General features: G+C 34.2%; 2 protein-coding genes and 1 pseudogene across 4 annotated transcripts; all 3 read left to right on the top strand.

The window, feature by feature from the left end:
• Nucleotides 1-2,888: 2,888 nt before the first annotated feature.
• LOC120133312 (dormancy-associated protein homolog 4-like) lies at nt 2,889-22,436 on the top strand. 2 transcript variants are annotated; one of them, XR_005517084.1, is made up of 4 exons: nt 2,889-3,361; nt 3,452-3,545; nt 3,651-3,784; nt 22,404-22,436. XR_005517084.1 is itself a non-coding variant. In XM_039149919.1 (3 exons), the coding sequence occupies exons 1-3, from the start codon at nt 3,106-3,108 to the stop codon at nt 3,676-3,678; spliced, it is 378 nt and encodes a 125-aa protein (XP_039005850.1). In that variant the 5' UTR covers nt 2,889-3,105; the 3' UTR covers nt 3,679-3,851. The 2 variants fall into 2 exon arrangements, 1 of the variants encoding a protein (XP_039005850.1); XM_039149919.1 differs by lacking the exon at nt 22,404-22,436 and having other exon boundaries at nt 3,651-3,851.
• On the top strand, nt 10,204-18,157 carry LOC120133250 (annotated as a pseudogene).
• Nucleotides 20,605-23,891, top strand: LOC120133311 (25.3 kDa vesicle transport protein-like). Of its 2 annotated transcripts, none has more exons than XM_039149917.1 (6): nt 20,605-20,715; nt 21,240-21,468; nt 21,600-21,760; nt 21,910-22,056; nt 22,885-22,982; nt 23,596-23,891. In XM_039149917.1, exons 2-6 carry the CDS (start codon nt 21,281-21,283, stop codon nt 23,635-23,637), a joined length of 636 nt encoding a protein of 211 aa, XP_039005848.1. In that variant the 5' UTR covers nt 20,605-20,715; nt 21,240-21,280; the 3' UTR covers nt 23,638-23,891. The 2 variants fall into 2 exon arrangements, with proteins under 2 accessions (XP_039005848.1, XP_039005849.1); XM_039149918.1 differs by having other exon boundaries at nt 22,885-22,961; nt 23,596-23,889.
• The last annotated feature ends 789 nt before the right edge of the window (nt 23,892-24,680 follow it).

Here is a 24,680-nt window from a genome sequence, read left to right as displayed (position 1 = left end):
CTCAAACGACTATTATATCCCAGTCAATATGCTAACGTCCAACTCAAAAGACCGTTAATCTTGTAACGAAAAAGAACGAGTTTAGAACATATAAATAATTGAGTGACTATTTTATAATTTTTAAAAGTCGAAGGATTCAACAAATTATCTATGGAGGCATTTTACTGGGATGGACTGAGAGAGAAATCTATTAGAACTGTTGAAATTGCAAAAGGAGTCCATTCCTGATGTTAATTTGACACCCAATACATTCAAATTTTATATATTTTTTCAACTTTTACTTTAATTCCCACTTATATTTCCATCCTACCGATTTCCCGATTTATTATATATATATTTTTTTGTTTCTAACCAAATCCTTTGTTTAATATCTAATCATAATGGTGGATGGCCGCACAATTGGTTGAAATTAATAAAAGAAAAAGAAAAATCGTTTCCTCCAAAGAAACAGGGTCTCTTTCTTTTTGCATTAATTAATAATTTGAGTTTGGTATAACATTATTACACGCAAAGATCATCCATTGGTTCCTTGCATTTTGAAAATTGTTTTCAAATGCAATGTCTATAAATTATTTTATTACGCCTTGTTCATAAACCAATAAACACTCTCACTCATTATAAACTAGATTTAATAATTTGAATATGTAAAGTGGTCTCATTCAAAATAATGATGGAGATTGGATTGTTGGATTCAATACACCGGTTGGGATTTCGTCTCCTTTGCAAGCTGAACTATGGGGCATTTTTAAAGGACTTCTACTAGTATGGTTCTATGGAATTGAGCGTCTTTAATGTCAAACAGACTGTATGAAAGCTTTTAAACTAGTGTCTTCACCAACGGCTAACTCCAACCTCGTATCACTTGTTCGTTCTATTACAAGCCTCATTTCAAAACCATGGATGCTTGACTTTCTTCTCATTCGTCGTGAAGCTAATGTTGTTGTTGATTTCCTTGTCAAATCCACTATTAATACTGATGGTCAATCATGCATATATTTGGAATCCCCCGAGAGATCATCCCTCATCTCACTCGAAACTTCGTGGTCTTGTTTTTGTTTGCAATTAATATTCTACCGTAATGGTCTTCATTCTTATTAAAAAAATAATTTGAATATGTGAGTTTTATATTTGTCTAAAATTTTGATATTTTAGTAATTCGTATTAGTTATCACGTTACCCATCTGCTTTTGCAGGTTCAAATGTGGTAGCAGCTGAGACTTTAGATGCACTATCATTATGACGTGAGCAACAAGGGGTCCTATATGATCTCACTCTTGCTTAAACCAACTCTTAGTATATACAAAATTAAGTGTATTTCAATGAAGATTATAAAACTATAATATTAAACAAATTGATCATAATATTTTATATCTAATTTTATTTAAATTAAAATATCAAAACTTTTAAAAGTTCTTTTTTTATAGAACTAATTTTAAATTTTAAAATATCAGTATTTTATATTATATAAAATTTTAGTAAAATTATACATAGGGGTGATTACTCTGAAGTCTACTCAACAACAAGAGAGTGTTGGTGGGTGGAGATTTAGTGTCAATCTTATATAGTTGACGTGTAAAGCTTAGATATACGAAAGTGGGAGCCACATGTTCCCACCCACTTGACCAATTCTCTCACTTCTTAGCTAAATGGCTCCTTGGGTTTGTGCTTCAGCTTCACTTCCCTTTCCTCCTATCGGCTTATTTTATATTTCCTTTTTTTACCACTACTTCGTAGATTATTTTCAGTTTCGAATTTTGAAACAATGACCATTGATATAATTTAAGTTGTGTTAAGCAAACTAATACATATTGATTATAATTACTAAGTTCGATGTATTAAATAAATAAGAATGCAATGCGATGCAAATAACATTTGCATTTTTTTTTTAAAATGTGTGATTTTTCTTTATGATGTTTAGAATTATTCACATTTCTTTCAATTTATAATTAAGAAATTAAGAAGTTGTGTGTTTATAGGTTTATCTGAATTCAGGTTCTCCTAATATTTAACCATTATATTAAATGAATTAAGATTCGAATAGTAACTAAAAATTTTATTATTATCTTAAAAATTCACTTGTTAAGACTTAAGTGTCAATAATATTATTAGTTATCGAAACACACAAGAATGAAATATGGTGAAAACATTATTTATTTTATAATGAAATATTTAATTTTTTAAATACTTTATATTTTTTAAATTATTAGATAAAAATTTATTATACTTTCCGTTAATTGATTTAATTTAAAAAATAAAATTTTAAAGATTGATTTTTTAAATAAACTAGATTTTTTTCAGAAAAAATATCGAAAAAAATGTCATTAAATATATATATATATATATATATATGGGACATAATCCAATTACATAGGGTAAAACTTTTTTATTGTAAACCTTTTTTAGAATCGAAAAATAAAGAGTTAATCTCAGCCTTTAATTTTCTTTTGTCCAAAGATCCTAAAAAAAAGTGTAAAGCTAAAAATTTTGCATAATATATACCAATCACACATTTATTTATTGTTAAAACACCTAAATCTTATTTCGTGTTTCACAATTAACTCGTTTCTAAAAATAATTCCAATTTAGTCATTAATATTTTAATAACTATATCCTGATAAATTATAGCAATGCTTATAGAATTCATCACTTAATTATTAAAACGATCAAACTAATTTAGTTTTAAACCTCAACGATCCAAAATTTAATCAAAGTTTAAATTTGTTGCGTGGCTTGAAATGAAGCCATACTAGCCGGAGCCATGCACCCAAATTTAGCCATCTTTTAAACAATGACCTTCAACGCCCTTCTCTCCCTCCTCCCCTCCTCTATAAAAAAAACCCTATCCACCATTTCTAATGAGAATAAAGAAACAAAAAACTCTTTCAACAATATCCCCACCACATAAAAAATCTTTTCCTTCCGCCGTTTCCCTCCCCTCTCTTAGTAACAGTCGTTTCTCTGCCGGATCACAAAAACAAATATATATAACAACAAGAAGAAAAACATTGATATACACTGATACACACACACACACATATACACGAGTAATCGTTTGTTATACGGCTTTTTAACGGGTGTTACGTTATAGAGAAGGAGAGTTTGATCATGGGAATCCTAGACAAACTTTGGGACGAAACGCTTGCCGGGCCTATGCCAGAAACCGGCCTCGGAAAACTACGAAAGTATAATTCCTTTTCAGCCACACGAGCATTGTCTGCTACTGTTGATAATAGCAAGGTGGTGATAACCAGGAGCATTACCATTCTTAAGAGCAACTCTGGTTTGAAAAACATATCTGTGGAGCCGGGTTCAGTTCCAGACTCTCCTTCCGGGTCTAGCAATCCTGGGACACCTTTGTCACGTATGTTCCATTTTCATGTTTTCTTTCCTCTTATTATTCTTCGTTAGCAGATCTATCCGGTAATGCTTAAAAATGTTTTAATGGTTGCAGCGGGGACACCATCTGGGGATTTCAGGAGATTCACGAGAAGAAAATCGCCGACACTCCAAGGAGATGAACCGAGAAGTCCGACTGTTTACGATTGGTTAGCTCTCGTTTTCTGTTTGCTATTTTGCTTATGAATTCAATTGAAAAATAAATAATAATTTGTTCCAAGTGTTTAACTAATCATGTATTCTAAATTTTGTAGGATCGTGATGAGTGCTTTGGACCGTTAAGAGAGAAAATCGGCGACTTTTCTTTTGGAGGATCGACAGATGAAAGAAACTTTTTGTATATATATAAAACTTCTGTTGAAGTTTCACTATATATCTTTATGCATATATAAATATATATAATAACTAATAATTATGATGACACTCATCAAGAACAAGAGGATTGGATGAGGAAGACCGATCGAGAAATTAGGACTGCAATTCTTGGAGTTTCCGACGGCGAGAGATGACAGACATAGGAACTTGTTTTGTACATTATTCTCACTTGTTCTCTTTTTTTATTTTTACTTTTTTCATGTACATATGATTTTGTGTGTGTGTGGTTTACTTTGTCATTGTGTTTGATCTGTACATATGGATCTCTGTATATTTTCATCCTCCTGTAAAGAAACTCACTCTTTTGCAGCTTGCAAATATATAAATAATATACAAATTTTAACTTATTATTTGGTTTTGTAACTTACATTATTTCCCCCCAGATTTTGAGGAGTTTTTTAGTATTAATTTTAATCTTAATAAAGGTGATTAATATATTTGCCGTGAATACCATTGTATGGCTCGACTGGATTTGGGCCCGGGCAAAGAGAAGCAGCTCCTTTCTCTCCCACTAGCTTCAGGATAAATCTAATTATCTAAAACTCTAAATTGTTAGGATTTTTCCTTGCCTTTTTGATTTTGACATAATGTTGGTAGATTGTCTCCATCATGCATTTATTTAATGTTATTGTAACACCCCTAAACCGTATCCGACCCGAATATGAGTCCGAGGTGTCACATTGACTTTTCAAACTTTGACACTTAAAGAAAAACAAGGAAATTTTAAACTTTTATTAAAACAAAATATGTTAATTTACATAAGAGAGACCACGAAATACAAAATCGATCAGAGCATTCGTAAATAACAACTTATTTCATGCCAACACTCTATGCATAACCCAAAATACCTACTTTGTCAATTACTTCTGATCTGATCTTTTAGTAGTGATGTTGTTCTTGTCACTTCTAGTACTGCTCTTCTTGTTTCTTGGTACCTACAAGTAAATCACTTACACGCTAAGTCATAGACTTAGTGAGGCAATAAATAAACATGTAACAATAGATTCATGAATATGTATTTTTACCTTATGATCATGACATTTCAATATGCATGTATTTATTACAGTAAACATATATAATCATATCATGCACTTATAAGACTTACCTTCTTGTACCATTTTCACTTTAATTTATTCATCATTTTCCCATGTACATTATTGAGAACAAAGGTATGTGACTACATTGAGATTGTGCACTAACGCTGTCACCACAGCTTGATAAATTCCCACTAGGGCAGTGAATATTTGTCCCGAAGGATCATTACGTCCCTAAGGACCACTGGATATGTCCCGAAGGACCACTACGTCCCGAATGACCACTGGATATGTCCCGAAGGACCACTGTAACCCTCGACTCTTGGCATGCCAACTATACCTACAGCTCTCATATCATATAACATGGGCTTAATTCTCATTTCATATCTCTTTCATCACTTTTCATATAAACACATATAATCATTTCCATTATTCCATATACCTGAATTGTTTCTCTGGCAATGACATTCGTTCATTTAATATCATATTAACACATGATGAATTATACATGCAATCACTATCACAATAGTATATGTATGCATGTACATGAGTATAGAATCATGAATTCAACTATCAGAGATAGACTTATCACAAGTCTTGTCTATATACATTTTAACTATAAAATACACTTACCTTAGCCTTGTTTTGATTCGATTCTAGTCCTTTGATTGTTCCAGAACAAGATTATGTTCTATATATACATAGTAATACATTGATACATATCAGAATACTAATTGATATATTCTAAACTATTACTCCTTAGGCTAAAAAGGAAGTTATTTTCATTTTTTAATGAAGGTATGCATCGATGCACTCTACAGTGTATCGATGCATCCCTTAACGGGTGCATCAATGCACTACCTGTGCATCGGTACACAAATCCCATTCGATGTTTAAATATTAAGGGTTGCATCGATGCACTACTTGTGCATCGATACACTGATGGCATTCGATGTTTTTTATTTTAAAGGAGTGCATCGATACACTTCATGTGCATCGATGCACCTTCAACAATTTCTGGGATCTTATCCTTGATGCATCGGTACACAATGGATGTGTATCGATGCACTCTGCCCAGAATTCACTTCTTGAACCCGAAAACTTATCTATTTTAGCTTAATTCCTTCATCTTTCATTCCCTTTTATATTCTTAACTCCATTACACATACTTAAACCAATCTATACTCACTTATTTCATCTTAAACTTCAAAATCCTATCCTCCTCATGAAATTCAAGAATTATACCAACTTTGCAACATGATTTAATTCCACTTCTAACACTTAATATGTCTTAACTAGATTGATGACAAGTAAAATTTAACTTCCAATTCTAGATATGAACTATATTCCAAGATTTCATTCAAGAACCTCTAATCTTTAATCTCTTCTTACTCTATCATCCTTTGATTTTAAGATAACTTAAGCTTTCCTTAAGCTTAATTATCATCTAATAATCAAAACCCAATCTTAAATTTAACAAGAAACTCAATAATCAGAAAACTCACCTTTGTTTTGCTTTACTCGTACAAGGAAGAAAGAAGAAGAAAAGAACTCTGGAAGCCTTTGTGTTTTCCCCTCTTCAACCCACGTGGATTAATATATAACCCTTCCTTTCTTATTTCCTTGTAAATGACCTCTTTGCCCTTCCATTCCTCATTCCTTTCAATTCAATTCTATACAATAATTTACAAATAAATCTTTATACTATTCAATCACCAAATTATAAGACTTTACAATTTAGTCACTAACCCGATATTGAGGATGTTACAATTATATATAGTTTCAAAAATAAAACTATTAAATTATATATTTAATTAATAATTTAATAAATTCTTCAAATGATTTCATTAATAAGAAGAAATATTACTCTTTCTAGGGATTTTGGATTTCAACTGCGATTGCAGGGTGTGTGCATCTACGTTGTTAATGACTAAAAATTATTATGAACATATACTACTTTATAATCATATGGTATTATTTAAATAATAACAATAATAAATTTATTCCAAATGTATTTATGATTTCATTATTCCAATGGTTAAGTAGTTAAGTGCATGTGTATAATTTTTAAGTTTTCTTTTAGTGGAGCTAGTTTTAGATATTTTGATGATTTTATTATTGAAATGAATAAATTTAAACTAAAATCAGTTTTCAATAAAATTCTTGAAATTCAAACATTAAATTATATATCCTACATTTTAAATGATCTTCGAACCTACAAATAATTCTATTGAAATTCATGATTTTTGTAAAAGTTTTCGATATTAATAGTAATTAAATTGATATTCAGTTAAGTAATATTAGAATTAAATCTTTGGAGAGATCTTATTTACAATTTTTTAAGTGTTTGACTTTGGTCTTAATATTGCATCATTTATAGATAAAAACACTTCCAAAAATCGTTCATCCGATCCAATGCAGTGACCATATTTTGTTGTTGGACAAGCCATTCACAGGGTAATCACAAATCTGCAACAAGATTCCTACTACATTATTCACACGAGATGGCATATCCAACCAATGCAATATGACTTGTTTTCCCAGTGGTAGATCAATTTAAAAGAAATTAAATAAAATGAATCCCCACAAACACTTGCTAGCAATAATAAATTAGATATAACCTTATTACATCCCTTGCTAAACAGAGTTTTCACCAGTGTCTTTTTTATATTCTAGATATGGACGAACCTACAAATATCAGATAAAAAGATTGCAGACCATAAATCCTATATACTAAGGTTTTGATTTAATAGCCAATGGCAATGTCTTGGTCCAAACATTTATAGCGTTAGCCTTACCTCAGTGTCATAACACTGTATACACATTAAGGTCCCAAAACATTTTGGGAGCCTAATCAAAGATCTATTGAAGTTGACCTAACCCAAATAAACAATGGTGATGTACGTACCTGAAGTAAGTAAAATTGACATGTTTTTTACTTGTATATAAACAACGGAGATTTAACTGAAGTAAAAAGAAACATTATCTACTTTTAAGTTTTTCCCCTTTTGAGAGAGAAGACTGGAATTCTTTCCCTTTAGCTTTTGACACTGCTTTTGCACTTATGTCCCAGAATATGATTAATTCATATTTCCTTGCACCTAAATCAACATAATAACAAAGTTGACAACATTGAAATCTCCAGGTAGAGCACAAACGTTTGGATTAAAAACACACACACACAAAGGGTACAGTAAAAAAATCCTAAAAGTCCAAGTGGAATGATATCAATTGTCGGAGAGAAAGTCAAACGAAAATCGTAGTTACTTCATATGCTTCTAACTTTCAAGCAATCATACAACGTGTTTGTTTTTGCTTAACATTTCAGTCAGGGGGCTGTCAGATATATATAGAATTTTCTTCTTTTTTTTTAATTTTACCATAAAATCTTAACCAGCGCAGAAACTAGAAGAGTTCAATGACCTCATTTCTTCATCAAAGCAAGCAGCTAAAGAATAAAAAACCAATGCTATGTGATGAGCCTTTGGAAACTAGGGACCATATTTTTCTGCTCTGTCCTATGGCTAATTCAATCTGGAAAAATGTTTTCTCTCTCTCTCGGGACTTCACTTCTTCCCTTGCCCGGGGGACGCTTTTTGTGCAAGGGCTTCCAATGCTTGGAAAGGCAAATCAATGCTCACTCTTATTCTGAAGTTATCTTTTAATGCTACTATTTACTTATTATGGGATGAAAGAAACAAGCGAATGTTCCAAGGTAGATCCAAGAATGCTCAAGAATTATTCCATACAATCAGAGATATAATTGGACTGCACTTAAACAATAGGAAATTCAATTGTAATGACAATGTTAATATTACTCTTTCTAGGAATTGGAATATAGGGTGATATTTGTTTTTGTGTTGGATGATCACTGCTTATTTCGTTCCGTTTCTTTGTATCTTAATGTTGTACTGGTTGATTTTGGGTAATAAAAAATTTTAATTATAAAAAAAGAATAAAAACCCCATAAAATATAAAGAGTGTATATAAGCTACAATCAAGTGAAGTTGAAAATTATAAGAGGTTACCGTCTATCAAGGGTTGAAATAGAAGAGAACTTTGCCATGGAACCCGTAACACATAAAGCTTAAGAATCTTTTGCTTGTATGGGTTTACCATACTTCAATCACGTGGTTTGGCAGATAACTAGAATGAGAAATTTGCATGCCTTTAATCGGCGAATCAGGATTTCAGTTGCTATTCTTCTTTTTCTTTCTAGTTTCAATTTAAAAAACAGTCATTTCCTTCATGTTTATTCTTCTCTAGATGTTATGAACCAAAAACCAAATTCTTGGTGGGCGGCGGTTAGGCGCAAAATGGAGAGTAATCGTTGACTATAAATTCATATAAATCCTATCTAATTTAATTAATTAATTTTAGTCTGTATTTAAATATATTTTAATCACTAATCTAATCTTCCTCTATTTATATTTTGTTTTCTTTATCAGAGGAGTCAATCACAATCAGTGCTTGAACTGTACGATACCCGAGACGTCCATTTCAGTGTCTCTCTCAAAATTTTAATTATCTCTAAAAGAACCGTCAAGGATTTTGGTCTTAAACATCCTTCTCTGATTTCATAAATTTGATATTATGGACGGTTGACCGCAGCTTGATTATGCTTGGAATGACTCAGATACCCCCTCCATGTCTCCCTCTTTTATAGTGGTCTATCAAATCAATTACCATTTCCTCTTTGCTTTCGGACAATTATATCCTTGGTCACATTGGAGAAGGTATTGTATGGAAGCTGTTAGATATTCAACATTTTATTTATAAAACTCAAAGTATATTTTAAATCTACAGTTATTTTAATCTGATAAAAATCATTTATTTAATTTTTTAAAAATGATTATAGTTTATTACATGGTATATATTCAACTTAAGAAAATTATTCAGATGTAAAAATGATTATTCACGTAATTGGTATATCGAATGTCCCCGTTGATTGAAACTTAAAAAAAATATTGTTATCTTTAAAGATATTGAATTCGAATAATTACGTCTGCTACTATATTTTATTAATTACACTAAATTAATAAAAACATGATTATTCATTGAAATAAAACATATTATACATGATTACTTTTAATAATTAAATACAGCAATGTTCTTAAATTTGTATTCCAATCTTATCTCGTATAATGTAATGTTATCTAAATATTTGAAAAAACAAGAAAGATTCAGATACCGTAAATCCTACACCAAAAGATTCAAATAATGAAACCGCTAAAACAAAAAAGGAGAATATTGTAATCTACAACGTAAAAAACGAAGCCATTTTTTTTTGTAAATACGGGAACATTTTATTAAAGAAATCATTAATGTTTCTAAAACCTCAAAAATTTGTCCGAAAGAAAACATAGCCCCTCTCTTCCTTTCTCTCCGTACTGTATATTTTCAATGGGCAGAGAGAGAAAGCAAAGTCACCATAAAAAAAGAAAGAAAAGATTGTCATTTGAGAGGATGAGAGTAAATCTAAAACCATCCTTGTCTTTCTAAGTTTTTTTCATCGAAAATAAATAAATAAATATAAACTAAACACCCTTAAAGCTAAATTCTCTAACTTTCTTAATTTAGAACTACAAAAGAAAACCCCCCAAATGCAGGTACCCATCTGAGAGATGATTAGTAGGATCCTATTCCCACTCCAAGATCTCACCGTTTATCTTTTTTTTTTCTCTAGTATAAGGTAACTCTTTTATTCTCAACCGATCCAACACCTCTACCTCAAATGAAGTTTAATTATTTCTTGAGTGCTTTATCTTTAGCAAGCAATTTGTCTGCAGTTGTTTTTTTTATTTGTGCTTGCATTTGGAATTTCTTTATCTTGACTTTTTGTGCAAAATGTTGTAGTTTATTTTAGTACTTAAAGTTGGAGCTTTTTAGGTGGAATCAGATCTGCGTTGTATCTGATTTATATAGGTGAAGAATGGATTTCTCTCGCAGCCCCAAGAGTTTATGTTTTCGCAGGTGCATTTCTGGTTTTCATCTAATTTCTAGATTGAGATCCATTGTTTATTTTTGGTAAGTTTTGGTCTAAATTAGTCGGTATGTTTTTTTCCTTAAAGTTTTTGGGGTTTCTACTATCTTTTTTTCAACTTTGTTGTTAGTGTAAATGCATAATGTTGTTTTTCATTTCTAATTTGAATCATTAAGATATTGGTTTCATTATTTGATTAGCACGTGTAGGTTAATAAGTTCAAATTTTAAATGTAAGTGAAACTATTGGATAACATAATCTTATTTGACATTTTAAAGGATTTCAAATATTCCTTTATATATTTATGTTTTTTTTTTACTGCAGAATCTGCATTTTGCTTTGAACTTTGAGGTCTTATCAATTGAAATTTTGCTACTTGTTCTCCTCAGAAGTATATTTGCCTATGTTAAGTGTTAGACTCGGGAATTTAGTAAATCTCATTGAGAAAAGATGAAATCTGATAGGCTTCTTGATTATGTGGTGTTCCAGTTGTCACCGAAGTGTTCAAGGTGAGGATATTGATCTATGACTTTGTATAATGTTCCTAATTTTCTTCCTATTTATAACTATTTCCATGTTTCTTCCTATCGGCAGATGTGAATTGTTTGTTTCGAGTAATGGAAGCACAGAAAAGCTTGCTTCTGTAGTAAAGCCTTTTGTTACTCATTTAAAGGTGGCAGAGGAACAGGTTGCACTGTCACTTCAGTCAATTAAGCTTGAAGTTGAAAAGCATAAAAATGCCAAGACTTGGTTCACAAAAGGAACAATCGAGAGGGTAGAGATATTCAACAACTGTGGCTTTTCTTTTCATTTCATACGGGGATTTTTGGCTTCAAATTTTTATATGATTGGCCCATTTTTCCAGGTTTGTGCTATTTGTTAGTACACCGGAGGTGTTGGAATTAGTGAACACGTTTGATGCAGAGATGTCTCAGTTGGAAGCAGCTCGAAGAATATATTTTCAGGTATTAGTATTACTGTCCTTTACCTATAATCTATAGGAAAAGGTTTGCTTTGTTAATTTGGTGCAATTTACTTTAGAACATACTGAATCTGGGAACCCTTATGTTTCAGGGGGTGGGAGATCAGCCTTCTGGTGCGTTAGTTTTGTTTTATTTTTTCCCATCACAAATTGTTTCCTCTTAAAAGTTTCATTGTTCTTTTCTGTTTTCAATGTAGAATTATTATTTTTGAATATATTTTTCGATGTAGAATTAAGTTGTTTGTACTTGTGGCCTCCTTCTTTGTATTCTTTTTAAAGTAATTTATGGAAAATTATTGTTTTTATACATCTAATTAATATTTAGTTTATTTATTTGTGTCATAATTACTTATGCATTTTAGTGGTTAGGTAAAATCATAAGTCTGTGATCTTGTTTGATTGAGTTGGATTGCTGTCCCAAGTCATTGCTGAAAATTGAGTGTTTGGATAATTTGTGACAGGTGAGGGCAAAGCAGGAATGATTGCAGCTGCTGATGCAACAAAGTAACTCCATTTCTCTTTTTAGCCTTTCGGATCTGTGATGACAATATTTTTCCGCTAAATTTTGATTAATTTGAATTTGTGGATGGTTGTGACATCAAATACTGCTGCATGTACATTCTTTGGAACCTGATAAGTTGATTTCTGTTGAAATTTTATGCCTGATACAACATTTTCCATGCTTTAGGCAAGGAAAAGATTGGATGCACCGAAAATAAATGATTTTTTTATAATCAATAAATGAATTTTAGATGGGCAGAAAGTAGACAGTAAAAAAAAAACATGAGTCATTGCATTTGTTACTCGGGAAATGGAGTTGCTCAGGGTGTCCAAAACATTTCATACAAAAACAGCTTTCATTGCTACAATTGGATCTTTCATTGGCTTCATCACCTTTGCTTTCTAATTTGGTGGTTGTATTTCCTATTTACGTAGGAAGGAGGTTTTAAGGGCCATTAATGTACGCCTTATTGCAATTCAGCAGGACTTGGCAACAGCTTTCGCTCGTTCATCTGCAGCTGGTTTTAGTCCTGACACTGTATTGAAACTCCAGCAGTTTGCAGATCAATTTGGTGCTCATCGCTTGAAGTAAGAAATCTAGAAATCCTTTTCAGTGAGATCTTGTGCCTCTTTAGTATGCCATTTTTCACGTTAGCTAGGGTGAAACCCTTGTCTTCCTGGTAGCATTGTTTACTGTCCTTGTTGTGGGGCTAGCTATGCTACTAGTCAGATTTTTTTTATCTGTGTTTGAGTTATATAATCTCCATTAGTAGGTTAGAACTTAGAAGCATCATCTAACTGTTAAGCTTTTTTGAAAATGAAATATTACCTTGTTCTTTCTTAGTTGAAGGTAACATTGAACCTCTTTTTGGTGTCCTAAAATGACATCTCTTTTGTATTATTATTATTATTATTATTTGTTTATTTTATATTTCATTTTCATCAGCTGATCTAAGTAGGGTATTCTTCCATATAGGGTTAATTTCAAGATGATTGTCTTCCGTTTGTTGGGCATGGAAGGTCCAAATAACAGCCGTGTTTTATTACCAACAGATAATGATTTCCGCTGTTGAGAGTTAGAAAACTAGTCAAATATCTCTTTCGTATTTGTTTTCGTACTGTGTTTAGGAGCATTGGGTTCCCTTTGCAAGTGGATTATTCTGTAAAAACCCAAGTAGGGTAAAGGACTGAAAGTGATTGAATTGTTAAAAGATGGCAGTTCATAGCACTCTTGCATTGGGGCCCTTCGTGGTAACAAGGCTGACCAAGTTTGCCTCAATATGTTCACAAGCTGTCTGATATTTTGCTATTGACTTTGTCCTATTTCCTTATTGTTAAGGACAAAGTAGCTATTGGAAATTTCGCTAGATATGGTAAACCTTTTTTGGTAATAATTATTCTCATGTGAAAAATTTAAATAATTTTGCAGTGAGGCTTGCACCAAATTCATATCATTATGCCAGAGAAGACAAGAACTGATTCAATCAGCTGTTAATGATCAGGTGGTTCGAGCCTCGTGGGGATCTGACATGTCAATCAATGACCCCGGTGAAGACCAAAATGGGTCCCATGTCAATTGCAGGCCCCACCAACCTTGCCAAAATAAGCACCAAGAACAAATAAAACCAAACACAATGCAGACCCAGCACCATATAGACCAATCAAAGCTACCCTCATCTCAACAACCAAGGCCTTCAAGTACCTCACAACAACGTTCCCAAGTTGAAAACAAGAAGAGAAGGAAGAGGAAGGGGTGACTGAATCATCGCCTAGTCAAATCAGTCAACCGGCTAGGCGGCTTAGCGTGCAGGACAAAATCAATCTCTTCGAGAACAAACAGAAGGAGACCTCAGGTTCAGAAAAACCCATTGCTGTAGGCAAATCTGTTGAACTAAGAAGACTTTCATCTGACGTTTCATCTGCGCCAGCAGCTGCTGAAAAGGCGGTGTTAAGAAGATGGAGTGGTGCGAGTGACATGAGCATTGACTTGGGTAATGATAAGAAGGACGGTAACATAGATAACCCTTTGTGCACACCCTCCTCATCTTTAGTGTTTCAAGGTAAAAACACTGCGTTTCAAGGTTTATCTGATGATAAGGAACAAAAAGATGAGAAGGGTTTGACTGACAAGGTTAATGATAAGGAACAAAAAGATGAGAAGGGTTTGACTGACAAGGTTAGTTCAATTAAAGCTGAACCTACAAGTGCTCCTAATAAAGCTGCTGATTATGTGTTGAAAGATCAGGGAGAAGTGCAATCACAGGTTGGTAATCTTTTGGGGAAAGAAGAGGGTGTGAGGTTGAAGGGGTGGACCAGTCGGAAGGATCAATTGGGATTGCAGAACATCCAATATCAGTCTTTTACAGGTAAGTCTGAACAAGTCGAGTTGGGTGATCAAGTGGTTTCTCAAGAGAAGGTTAATGGTTCCATAACAGGAGAGAGTGGAGGTTTGGAGGTGCAGTCTCGAATTTTAACTACTAAGGCTGCGATTGTTGGGGTTGTAAACCAACCCACTAATCAGTTGCAAGTTGTAGGGGGGGATGCCACAGCTGAGGGTGAATTAAAGAATTGAGTGGAGGCTCAAGGCAAGGACCAATCAGTAAAACAAGTGTCTTAGGGCTTCAGGCCACTCCCGAACATTTTCAGGGCAGTTTGAAGGTGGTTTTGGGCTAACATTGAACGAGGCTCAGTATAAAGGCACTGAAGGTGGTCAGTTCAGTCAGCTACAGTGGAAATCTTTTACTGGAGAAGTTGAGGAAGTGGGAATGAAAGGCTTGGCATCATCTGAGAAGCAGATGAGCAAAATTGAGGATTCTGGAGTCCATAAAATGAAGTTCAAGAAACAGTTTCCAGTAGATTCTGAACCGAGCAAGAAGTTGCAGAGTAGTACAAATAACAAATCTGTTCCTGGTCAAAAAGTTCCTGAGAGTGCAGAGAGTTTAAGTTCCCCAATGGTTCCAGTAGATCAAACTCCGAGGATAAGGCAGACAAGGGGAAACCAGGAGCTGAATGATGAGTTAAAAATGAAGGCAAATGAACTTGAAAAGCTTTTTGCAGAGCACAAACTTCGGGTTCCTGGTGATCAATTCAGTTCTGCAAGGAGAATCAATCCTGCTGATGAGCATATTGAACAGGAGGGAAGCTCACAGTACAAGAGACATGTGGCCTTAGATGTATCTCCTACACAGTTACCTGACAAAAACTGAGGGAAGAATGGAGTTCTAAAAGGGGTGAGAAGGAAGCCAAATTGAAGGCTATAAAGGATATTCTTGAGCAAAGCAGAACTGAGATGAAGGCCAAGTTTTCTGGTTCTGATAGACAAGCTTCTATGTCTAGTGCTCTTAGAGAAGCAAAGAAAGGGAGGTCATTCAATTTACAATCACAAAGGGAGCAGGTATCTCCTGTTGCAGTTATGTTTTCGGAAATAAATGCTAAAATTCACAACTTTTAGATGGACCTTCATTATTAGGTTTTGAGAATCTAAAAAATGTCTGATGGAATATTTGTTACTAATTTTGATAAGGCTATGCATTTGGCAGCATCCAATAAGTTCAATCCAGAGCGAAGAAGATGAAGATCATTCCCAGTTTTCTGATCATCAGTACTACAGACAGGATAGATCATACAATGAGGCATCTTTAGTCAAAGGTTCTTCAAGGATCTCCAACTCTAAGAAGGTTTTGCCTAATAGAAATGTGTCTTTATCCACTCCTCGCACCACAGCAGTCGCAGTTCCACGGTCAGCAGCCAAAGATTCAAATCCCAGTTCTGGAAGGCGAAGAACACAATCTGAAAATCCTCTTGCACAATCAGTTCCCACCTTTTCTGATCTCAGAAAAGAAAAGAAAAAGCTCTCTTCTGGAGCTGGCAAGATGAACAACCATTTCCAAGTGAGAAAATATGCTCGGAGCAAGAGTAACAATGAAGAGATTTCTCTTGGCAAGGATGAACAGTCTCGGCGGTCTCAGTCCAATAAGAAAAGCTCTGGTCATTTGGAATTTTCAGATGTGCCTGCCTTGAATTCTGATGACATTGTTTTGGCACCTATGAAATTTAATAAAAAACAGACTGAGCAGAGCTTCAATGACGAATCTTTGAAGAATGTGAAAGCAAAGCCTTTCCTCCAGAAAGGTGATGATGTAGGTTCTGGTGCTGGGATTTATATTGCAAATTTAAGAGAATCAGAGGCACCTGAGACTCCAAATGGTGAAGAGTTCGATGAACTAGCATTTGAGGCTGATGATTCCATGGATATTTCCAAAGCAGACGAAGGGCCAGAGCTTGAAACTATGGTTGATGATTCTGTTGACATGGAAAATGGAAAATCGAGACTGAGCCAGGAATCTGACAAATTGGATAACTTTGGATCCGAGAACGGTGATTCCTTGAGGTCTCTTTCTCAGGTTGACCCTACATTGGTTGCTGAACTGCCTGCTGCAATGCTCACTACATTCCATACTGCAGTATCCCTGCAGGAATCATCACGAGAAAGCCCTGTGTCCTGGAATTCTGGCATGCACCATCTGTATTCTTATCCCCAAGAGACTTCGGAAATTGATGCCTCCATGGTTTCCCCAATCAGAAGCCTTGATTCTTGGAATCCTCACTCACTTTCTCAAACAGGAGCGGATGCTGCTCGAACGAGGAAGAAATGGGGAAGTGCTCAGAAACCATTTCTTGTTGCTAATGCAAACCATAACCAGCCACGGAAGGACGTGACAAAAGGGTTCAAAAGATTGTTGAAATTTGGACGAAAAGGCCGTGGGACAGACAATTTGGTAGACTGGATATCTGCTACAACTTCTGAAGGAGACGATGACACAGAGGATGGCAGAGATTCTGCAAGTCGATCACATGAAGACTTGAGGAAGTCAAGAATGGGATTTTCGCAGGGCCACCCTTCTTTATGATGGCTTCAATGAAGGTGAATTGTTCAATGATCACGATAATTCCCATTTTCCCCTTATACTTTAATTACCTTGTCCTACTTGCTTAATGTATTCAAGATTCTTTTTCTGTTAATTATTTTGAATATTCATTGATTGCATGCATGGTTCAATAATTATTATTCTAATAAAATATCACTTCAGACTTTATACTTTTATAGAATATCTTCCCTTTCTCGTAAAGCTATAGCTTAGGCTTTTATGCCCTCTTCAGCTGTAGAAGAGTACGTATTGATGAACACAATTGTTTTAGCTCACTGGATTGTATTCTAGAAGTTACTTTATCAAAATTTAGTTCGACTCAAAATTGCTCTGGACTTTCTACTTCCATAGAGTAGCTTGATGGTGCTTTCTTCTTTTCCTTGTTGCATATATGAACCCAATAAAGTAGTTTCATTAATGGCCCCTTGCAGTTCAATCCTTATGTACTTCCATTCCAGCAGCACCTGTGAACTTCAGATTAAGGGAAGATCATATGTCAGGAAGCTCCATAAAAGGTGACACCTTATTAATGTTAATCTAGTTTTCAGATATTTCTCTTTCTTGGAAGTAATTTATGTCGAACAATTCCCATCCCTCTCATTGCGCTGTGAATCTATTTCCCAAAAAGCTCATATGTAATGAAGCCGAGATATTTGTAGTTATTTCAAAACATTTTTTGAAAGTCGATACCATTGGACCACACCTCTGCCAACATACTGAACGATCTGTTATGCATATCCAGAAGAAGCTTTTGATTTGGTTCTCGACTCTGTTGAATTCATGGTCTGTATTTGTAATGGCATACTTGACTAATTTTGCAGCACCACGTTCATTCTTTTCACTCTCATCATTCCGAAGCAAGGGTAGCGAGAACAAGCCTAGATAAAAATCCCATCTTGAGGAAGTCCAAGACAATTGCTTGGAATCATCTTAGAAAGTAGGGTATAAGCGAATATATGTACAAGATACAGACTTTGTAAATTTTCATGGAGTTGTTCATAATCTCGTAAGTTTGTATTGCTGTATATCGGTGTCGACTATGGCATAGTCATGTAATTTTGGTAGTCCAGACTCCAGAGCCGGAGGCATTCTTTTTGTCCTTATTAATTTGCTATTTGCGATGTATATGTATATCAAACATTGAACACTCTTAATCAATAGTTGTTGACACTACGGAGTAAAGCAAAACCAGTTTTATCATAGAAGATGGACATAATTCAGATTCGAACTTCCTGGCATTATTGTGTTCAATTTTGTTTTAAGTGATGGCATGAGTCGTGTGCATGGACAACGTTGCAAAATAAGCTAAGGAGTTGGGAAAAAGAAAGTTCATTTTCATAATTATATAAACAACTACGCATCCTCAATTTGTCTCTTTGCCTTCTTTCTCCATTCCTTTCTCCCTCTTGGCCACTGCCTTCGCTGACCCTACCCTGTAATGGTTGGCACTAGGGCAGGCTTTCCTTCTTCAACCCATTTCATGGCTTTGATTCCTTTATCAGCATCGAATCGGACTGCTTCATCAACCTTTTATTTGAATCGAAAAACAACTAATTTTTGTATAATCCGTTCAATTAGGTATTAAAACACAAAAAATCAAATCCAATTATTTAACACTCATCCCAAGATGAATTCAACCCAGCGTAACTCTGAAAAAGCCTAGATCATAAAAACAACGCCTCTTCTAATTTTCAACTTATTTTCCTTTTCTAGTAAAAAATAATCCATATATATATAGGGTAAAATATATAAATAGTCTCCAAACTTTTAGGGAACTTGCATTTTAGTCATCCAACTTTTAAAAATTACAATACAGTCACTAAATTTTTAGTTCAGCAAGATACCTACATTACATCCTATTAGTTTTATATGAAGTGGCCTTACCTGCCGTTAACCCCTCCCGTTAACCCCCTTCTTCTCATGTATGCCATTGTTTTGTGCATAAACATTTAACATTGGAGAAAAATGAAATGGGTATTTCTTGGTTTTGAAGAAAAAAATCTGAATTTTGAGTAATTTGGTTCACTAGAGCTTCAGTTTGTGTGTAAACAAGTTAAAGGAGTAAAGAACTGAAGTGGGTATCACTAGATTTTGAGCAAAGAGAAAATTTTGGTTCAATAGGAGTTGTTCTTGGTGTTGAAATAGGTGTGCATAAACAGTTAACGTTGGAGAAAAATGAAGTGGGTGTTTCCTGATTTTGAAGAAAAAAAGTCAGAATTTTGTGTAATTTGGTTCACTGGAGCTTTAGTTTGCGCGTAAACAAGTTAAAGGATTAAAGAACTGAAGTGGATATCACTAGATTTTGTGCAAAGAGAAAATTTTGGTTCAATAGGGGTCGTTCCTGGTGTTGAAATCGGGGACATTTTCTTCTTCCTGTTGGAGTTGTGCTCAGTGGGGTTGCATGCTCAGTCCATGGATGGGATTGACCCCATGCCTATGAAGGGTGATTTAGAGGGGGAGCGAGTGGTTGTGAACATCGTTTCAGCCTGAGGGTATGGTGATGATGTCGAAGATCCTAATGTTTTGGAATACACAGTCATGGTGGGAATGCCAGTGGAGATAAAGAAGCATCCAATCAGAAGCTTGTAGGGGCAATCTTACTTTGGAAAGGAGCTTGCATCGAGCCAATGAAGTAAGAGTCATTCGAGGTTTTCAGGAAGAAGAAGAAGAAGCCCCAACTGTTGTTATCTCTGTCTTTCACTTCATCAAATCCCAAAGGTATATTTCTTTCTCTTGGCTTTTTTTCTGGGGTTCTTTATCTCTTTTGTTCTATCTAATATGTGTATCTTTCAGCACAGTTTATGGACTATGTTCCCCCTTTCTTTTTGGTTGTTTAATATGAAATTTGTTGGGTTTTTTTTTCCTGTTAAAGATTTTGTTGTTTCTATAATATTATGATCTTTGAATATGCATCGATTTAAAGATTCTAAGGGTGGGATGGAACAATTTGATTTTATAATGTGAATCATACACCAACTGTTGCTTTTTACTTGGTTACTAGCTTTCAATAGTCTCCTCATCCTCCTCTAGCATAACAGGGAATCAATGCTCATTATTTGAAGTTGTTGCATTTTGATAAGTGTAAATGGAATGTTTCTTTAATAAGTTCTATTATGATTCTCATATATAGTTTCTTGTTTTATGATTGAAGAAGTTTTGAAGAGGAAGAAGAAGTCTTGAAGAAGGAGGAGGAGGAGGGGGGTTAACAGGAAGGGTTAACCGCATGTAAGTGTCACGTCATATAAAATTAATAAGAGGTAAATTACGAGAGTTTACTGAAAATGAATTAAAAATTTAGTGACTGTATTATAATTTTTAAAAGTTAGGTGATCAAAATACAAACATCTTAAAAGTTCAGAAACTATTTATATACTTTACCCTTATATGTATACCTCTATCTTTCTCTCTCCTTTCATTTTCGCCAATTAAACGGACTTGTCGGACCATAGACTCTTACTTCTGCTTCAGATCGTTGAACTCGAGAAGAAATCCAAAGATCCTTCATTCTATAATTTGGTACTCCTATAACACCGATTCTTTTTGTTCATCAATTCTGAATATGCTTATAATTTTTTTTAAAGAAACCGTTCGTTTTCTTCAACTGAATTTTGGAATTCCAGAAAACAAATATATTTATTTTAGATCGTGACGGTATTGATTAGATGGGTTGTCTTTGGTCGCATTACTGTCCTTTTTTTCATTAGAAACGAAAATTTGGCTTGATATTGCTTTTGATCGATTACGAGAGTTTAGTGAATATTGGGATTATTGAATCAGGTTATGCTTTTTATTTGGTTAATTTTCATGGGTTGAAATGATGGGACTGAAGATTGTTGTATTGTCATCATTGTGGTGGCTAGTTGTACTGTTAAGATTTGCGAACCAAATCATCAACATATAGTCAATTAGTGTTTAGCTGCATCTGTATGTATGTGTTTTTAACGAAATTTGAATATTATATTATGTAATTTGGGTTTTACTTTTGACTTACATTTTATTTTTTAATGTCTAATCGGGTGTTAATTTTGCTTCTATATTAGTTTGAAAAGATCTTTCGTAGTTGAGAAACAGGGGAGTAAAGATGGTAAAGATGACGATGATTGCTCGGGTTACTGATGGTCTTCCTCTGGCTGAGGGATTAGATGATGGTCGTGATCTAGCAGATGCTGAAACGTACAAACAACAAGTTAAGGCTTTATTTAAGAATCTATCCAAAGGCCATAATGAGGCTTCAAGGATGTCTATTGAAACCGGCCCATACATATTCCAGTATCCTCTTCATCGTGTCAATTTTTCAGATATATTTTGAGTTATTCAATTAGGCTTGTTTTTGCATGGTTTTTTGGTATTATTTGCAATTGCATCTAAGTTTTACTGTTACCGTTGACCTAAGTTCCTAGCTATATCATTGAAGGGCGTGTTTGTTACTTGACGATGTGCGACCGTGCTTATCCTAAGAAACTTGCATTTCAATATCTGGAAGACCTCAAGAATGAATTTGAGCGTGTTAATGGAGCTCAAATTGAAACAGCTGCCAGGCCTTATGCCTTTATTAAATTTGGTAAGCTTATTTTCCATATTGTTTGACTTTTCTGTTTTTTTTATCCGACTAAGCAACTAGTATTTCTTCTACTTTGTTTTGTTACTTTTTGCTGCTCCTCATTCTAGTCTTGATTTTATCTTCTCTTTTTTTTTTTCTTTTTCTTTAAGATACATTCATACAGAAGACAAAAAAATCTTTCCTGGACACTCGTACTCAACGAAATATTGCGAAGTTGAATGATGAACTCTATGAAGTTCACCAAATAATGACTCGTAACGTACAAGAAGTTCTTGGTGTTGGTGAAAAGTTGGACCGTAAATTCAGAATTATTTTAGGGTATTATATTATTTTTTATTTGATAATTAATTGAACTTTTTGTTTGAGCCAATGCACCCTGGTGAATGCTGAATTTTACAATCATGAGTTAAGTAATTGTGGTTTTACTAATTTAATGCATCTTTTTGTATTGCGTTTGCATATACGGGTTAAATGGGTGAAAAGAACATGTAGGTGAGGCCAGCCTGTTGCTTCTAAATCTGCTTCTGCTGCATGCTTTAAATTTTATAAATTACCCTTAATTGGTAATACACGTTTGAACATTGTTGGATAACTGGATGATTTTGGTATCTCTCTCTCTCTCTCTCTCTCTCTCTCTCTCTATATATATATATATATATATATATATATATATTGTGTGTGTTTAAAGTAAATTCCATTTTCCTTGTGTCAGTTCATGTGCAGGTTTTGTAATTTTTGTTCTTTTTTATAGCTATTCATAAGATGTTGATGTACAATAGTCATACTAAAGCCTGCTTTACTTATCTTTGCTTCTCATTGAATGTTTTTGGAGTTGTATATCTGTTCACATTAATGCCAATTAACATTAAGGAACTCGACTTGGTTTTGTTCTTTACTAGCAATTGGCATGTAATACGATGTCAGAGTTAATTATGGTTACACCTTGTAGCCGCCTTAGGTTACTTGTATGTATTGTCTTCAATTTGAAGTCACCTAATAGTTTTCTTCTTTACGGATGGTTCAATATGATGTATTCTATCCTTTTTTTCTTCACTGGCTGATAGATTGCATTTTTGTTCAACTAAGTATGCATTTAACTTATTCTTTTTTTGTGGATGACACAGAGGTCAGCCAAATGTCCAGTCGTTTGACATCAGAATCTCGTATATATGCTGACAAGGCAAGAGATTTAAATAGGCATGTTAGTTTTCTTTATATGGAGGTATCTCTCTCTCCCTTCCACTCCAACCTTTTTTCTGTTAGATTTAGGTTTTACCTTTGACATTTTGTTCAAGATACTTAAGCTGTGCTGCAAAGTTATGTTCTTGGTGGAAAACATTGGCAACTGATAGATTAGTGTCACAATGATTCTTCGAGCCGGACTGGTATCTCTGGATTAAAAAGGAGGAAAATAATTGTCTGCATTGGTAAATTTAGTGAATCTATTAGTCTGAGTTTTGTGCTTTATTGGTAGGCAAAAAATACAAACTTGAGGTAGTTACAGAAGTATTTCTTTGTTAAAATCCATTGTGAAGTTTGAATGTGCCCTCCCATAAAAGAATCATAACGGGGAATGGGTTTAGCACATAATTGTGATAGATCACACAGTTTTAGTGAAGTTTCAAATTAAGTACCATGGATAAAAGATGTTTTGACTTTGCTGATTAATATATGTTCAATCTGGATGCCCATTTTCTTTTGAAATGAAGTCTCTTGAACAAGAGCTGAAATCAGTTTTCAATGTGTTTGTGGTGGCTGGATATATCTTATAGCAATTATTATTGTCAGCATTTCTGAAGTTTGATAGTTTGTTATATGTTTTCTTTTGCCTGTAGGCTTTGATACGTAAGTGGGCTCCTGTTGCCATTGTGTTGTGAGTTGTCTTCCTCCTCTTCTGGGTGAAAAAAAAGTTATGGTGATTCAATCGCGCCCTTTATATTAAGAACTCATCAGAATTCCTGGGGTTTTTCCGTTGCTTTGAGTAGCTTCTCGCCACCCTCAGACCCGAACAGTAGTGAATTCTGGTTTTTGTTCATCACACAATTCAACGTGAAGTTGTAGGTACAAATTTGTAATGTGGAATTGTGATAGAGAGACCTTAGATTTAGAGCAAATGTTCAAAACAAAACTATTCTTTATGTATGTTTTTTTTCTTTTGAAAAGAAAATCAGACCTCGGTAAGAATTCCCTCTTACCTCGATTGAGCCGAGACATAGTCAAGACAACAGAAGGGGAAAAGAGTGCCCAAAAGTTTTATTCATCGACACCAAATCACACAGAGGAACCAATGTTCGATACAAATGTTCGGAAAAAAAAAGAAAGAAAGAAAGAAAGAAAGAAACAACCCGAACTTATTCAACTGCCAACCCACAAGCTAAAGCCCACAAATAGCAAATGCCAAGGAATCTGCCATAACTGCCAACACACAATCTAAAGCCAGAATAGAGCATCCAAATAGTAAACTTGAAAGGTATTAACCTATTCTAGTGTTTCACTTTCTCCAAGTTTTTGTTAGATCGTTAACGTCTGAGTCACCACTAGTTTGGACTTGGTGGCTTCAACTACAGGCTACAGCAGAAACTCATGCCTGTTTGTGCTGTTGATAGAGAAGAAAAACTCAGCCTTATCTTACCTTAATTGCTGATTTGACTATTTGAGTGTGGGATTGACTAGCTTAATTGCTGCAATAGCTTCCACAGCATCTATAACTCCCTTAAGTCGTGACTGGCTAATTATTTAAAGCTAAAATGAGCCAATTAGTAGTAGTAATTTTTGCATTAGGATTGTCGACAAAAGCAACGGATGCTACGCAGAAGAAAACAAGGGTTTGTCCAGTTTGTTCATTTAGTCACGGTAAAGACTTTGTACGAAAACGAAAGATATCTTTTATTAATTCAATTCTAAATTTAAATTAATTTTT

The sequence above is a fragment of the Hibiscus syriacus genome, unplaced genomic scaffold (assembly GCF_006381635.1).
Source record: "Hibiscus syriacus cultivar Baekdansim isolate YM2019G1 unplaced genomic scaffold, ASM638163v2 tig00110578_pilon, whole genome shotgun sequence".
NCBI classification, from domain to species: domain Eukaryota; kingdom Viridiplantae; phylum Streptophyta; class Magnoliopsida; order Malvales; family Malvaceae; genus Hibiscus; species Hibiscus syriacus.
The sequence above is the reverse complement of the archived record's forward strand: the minus strand, read 5'-3'. Positions and strand labels throughout refer to the sequence as shown.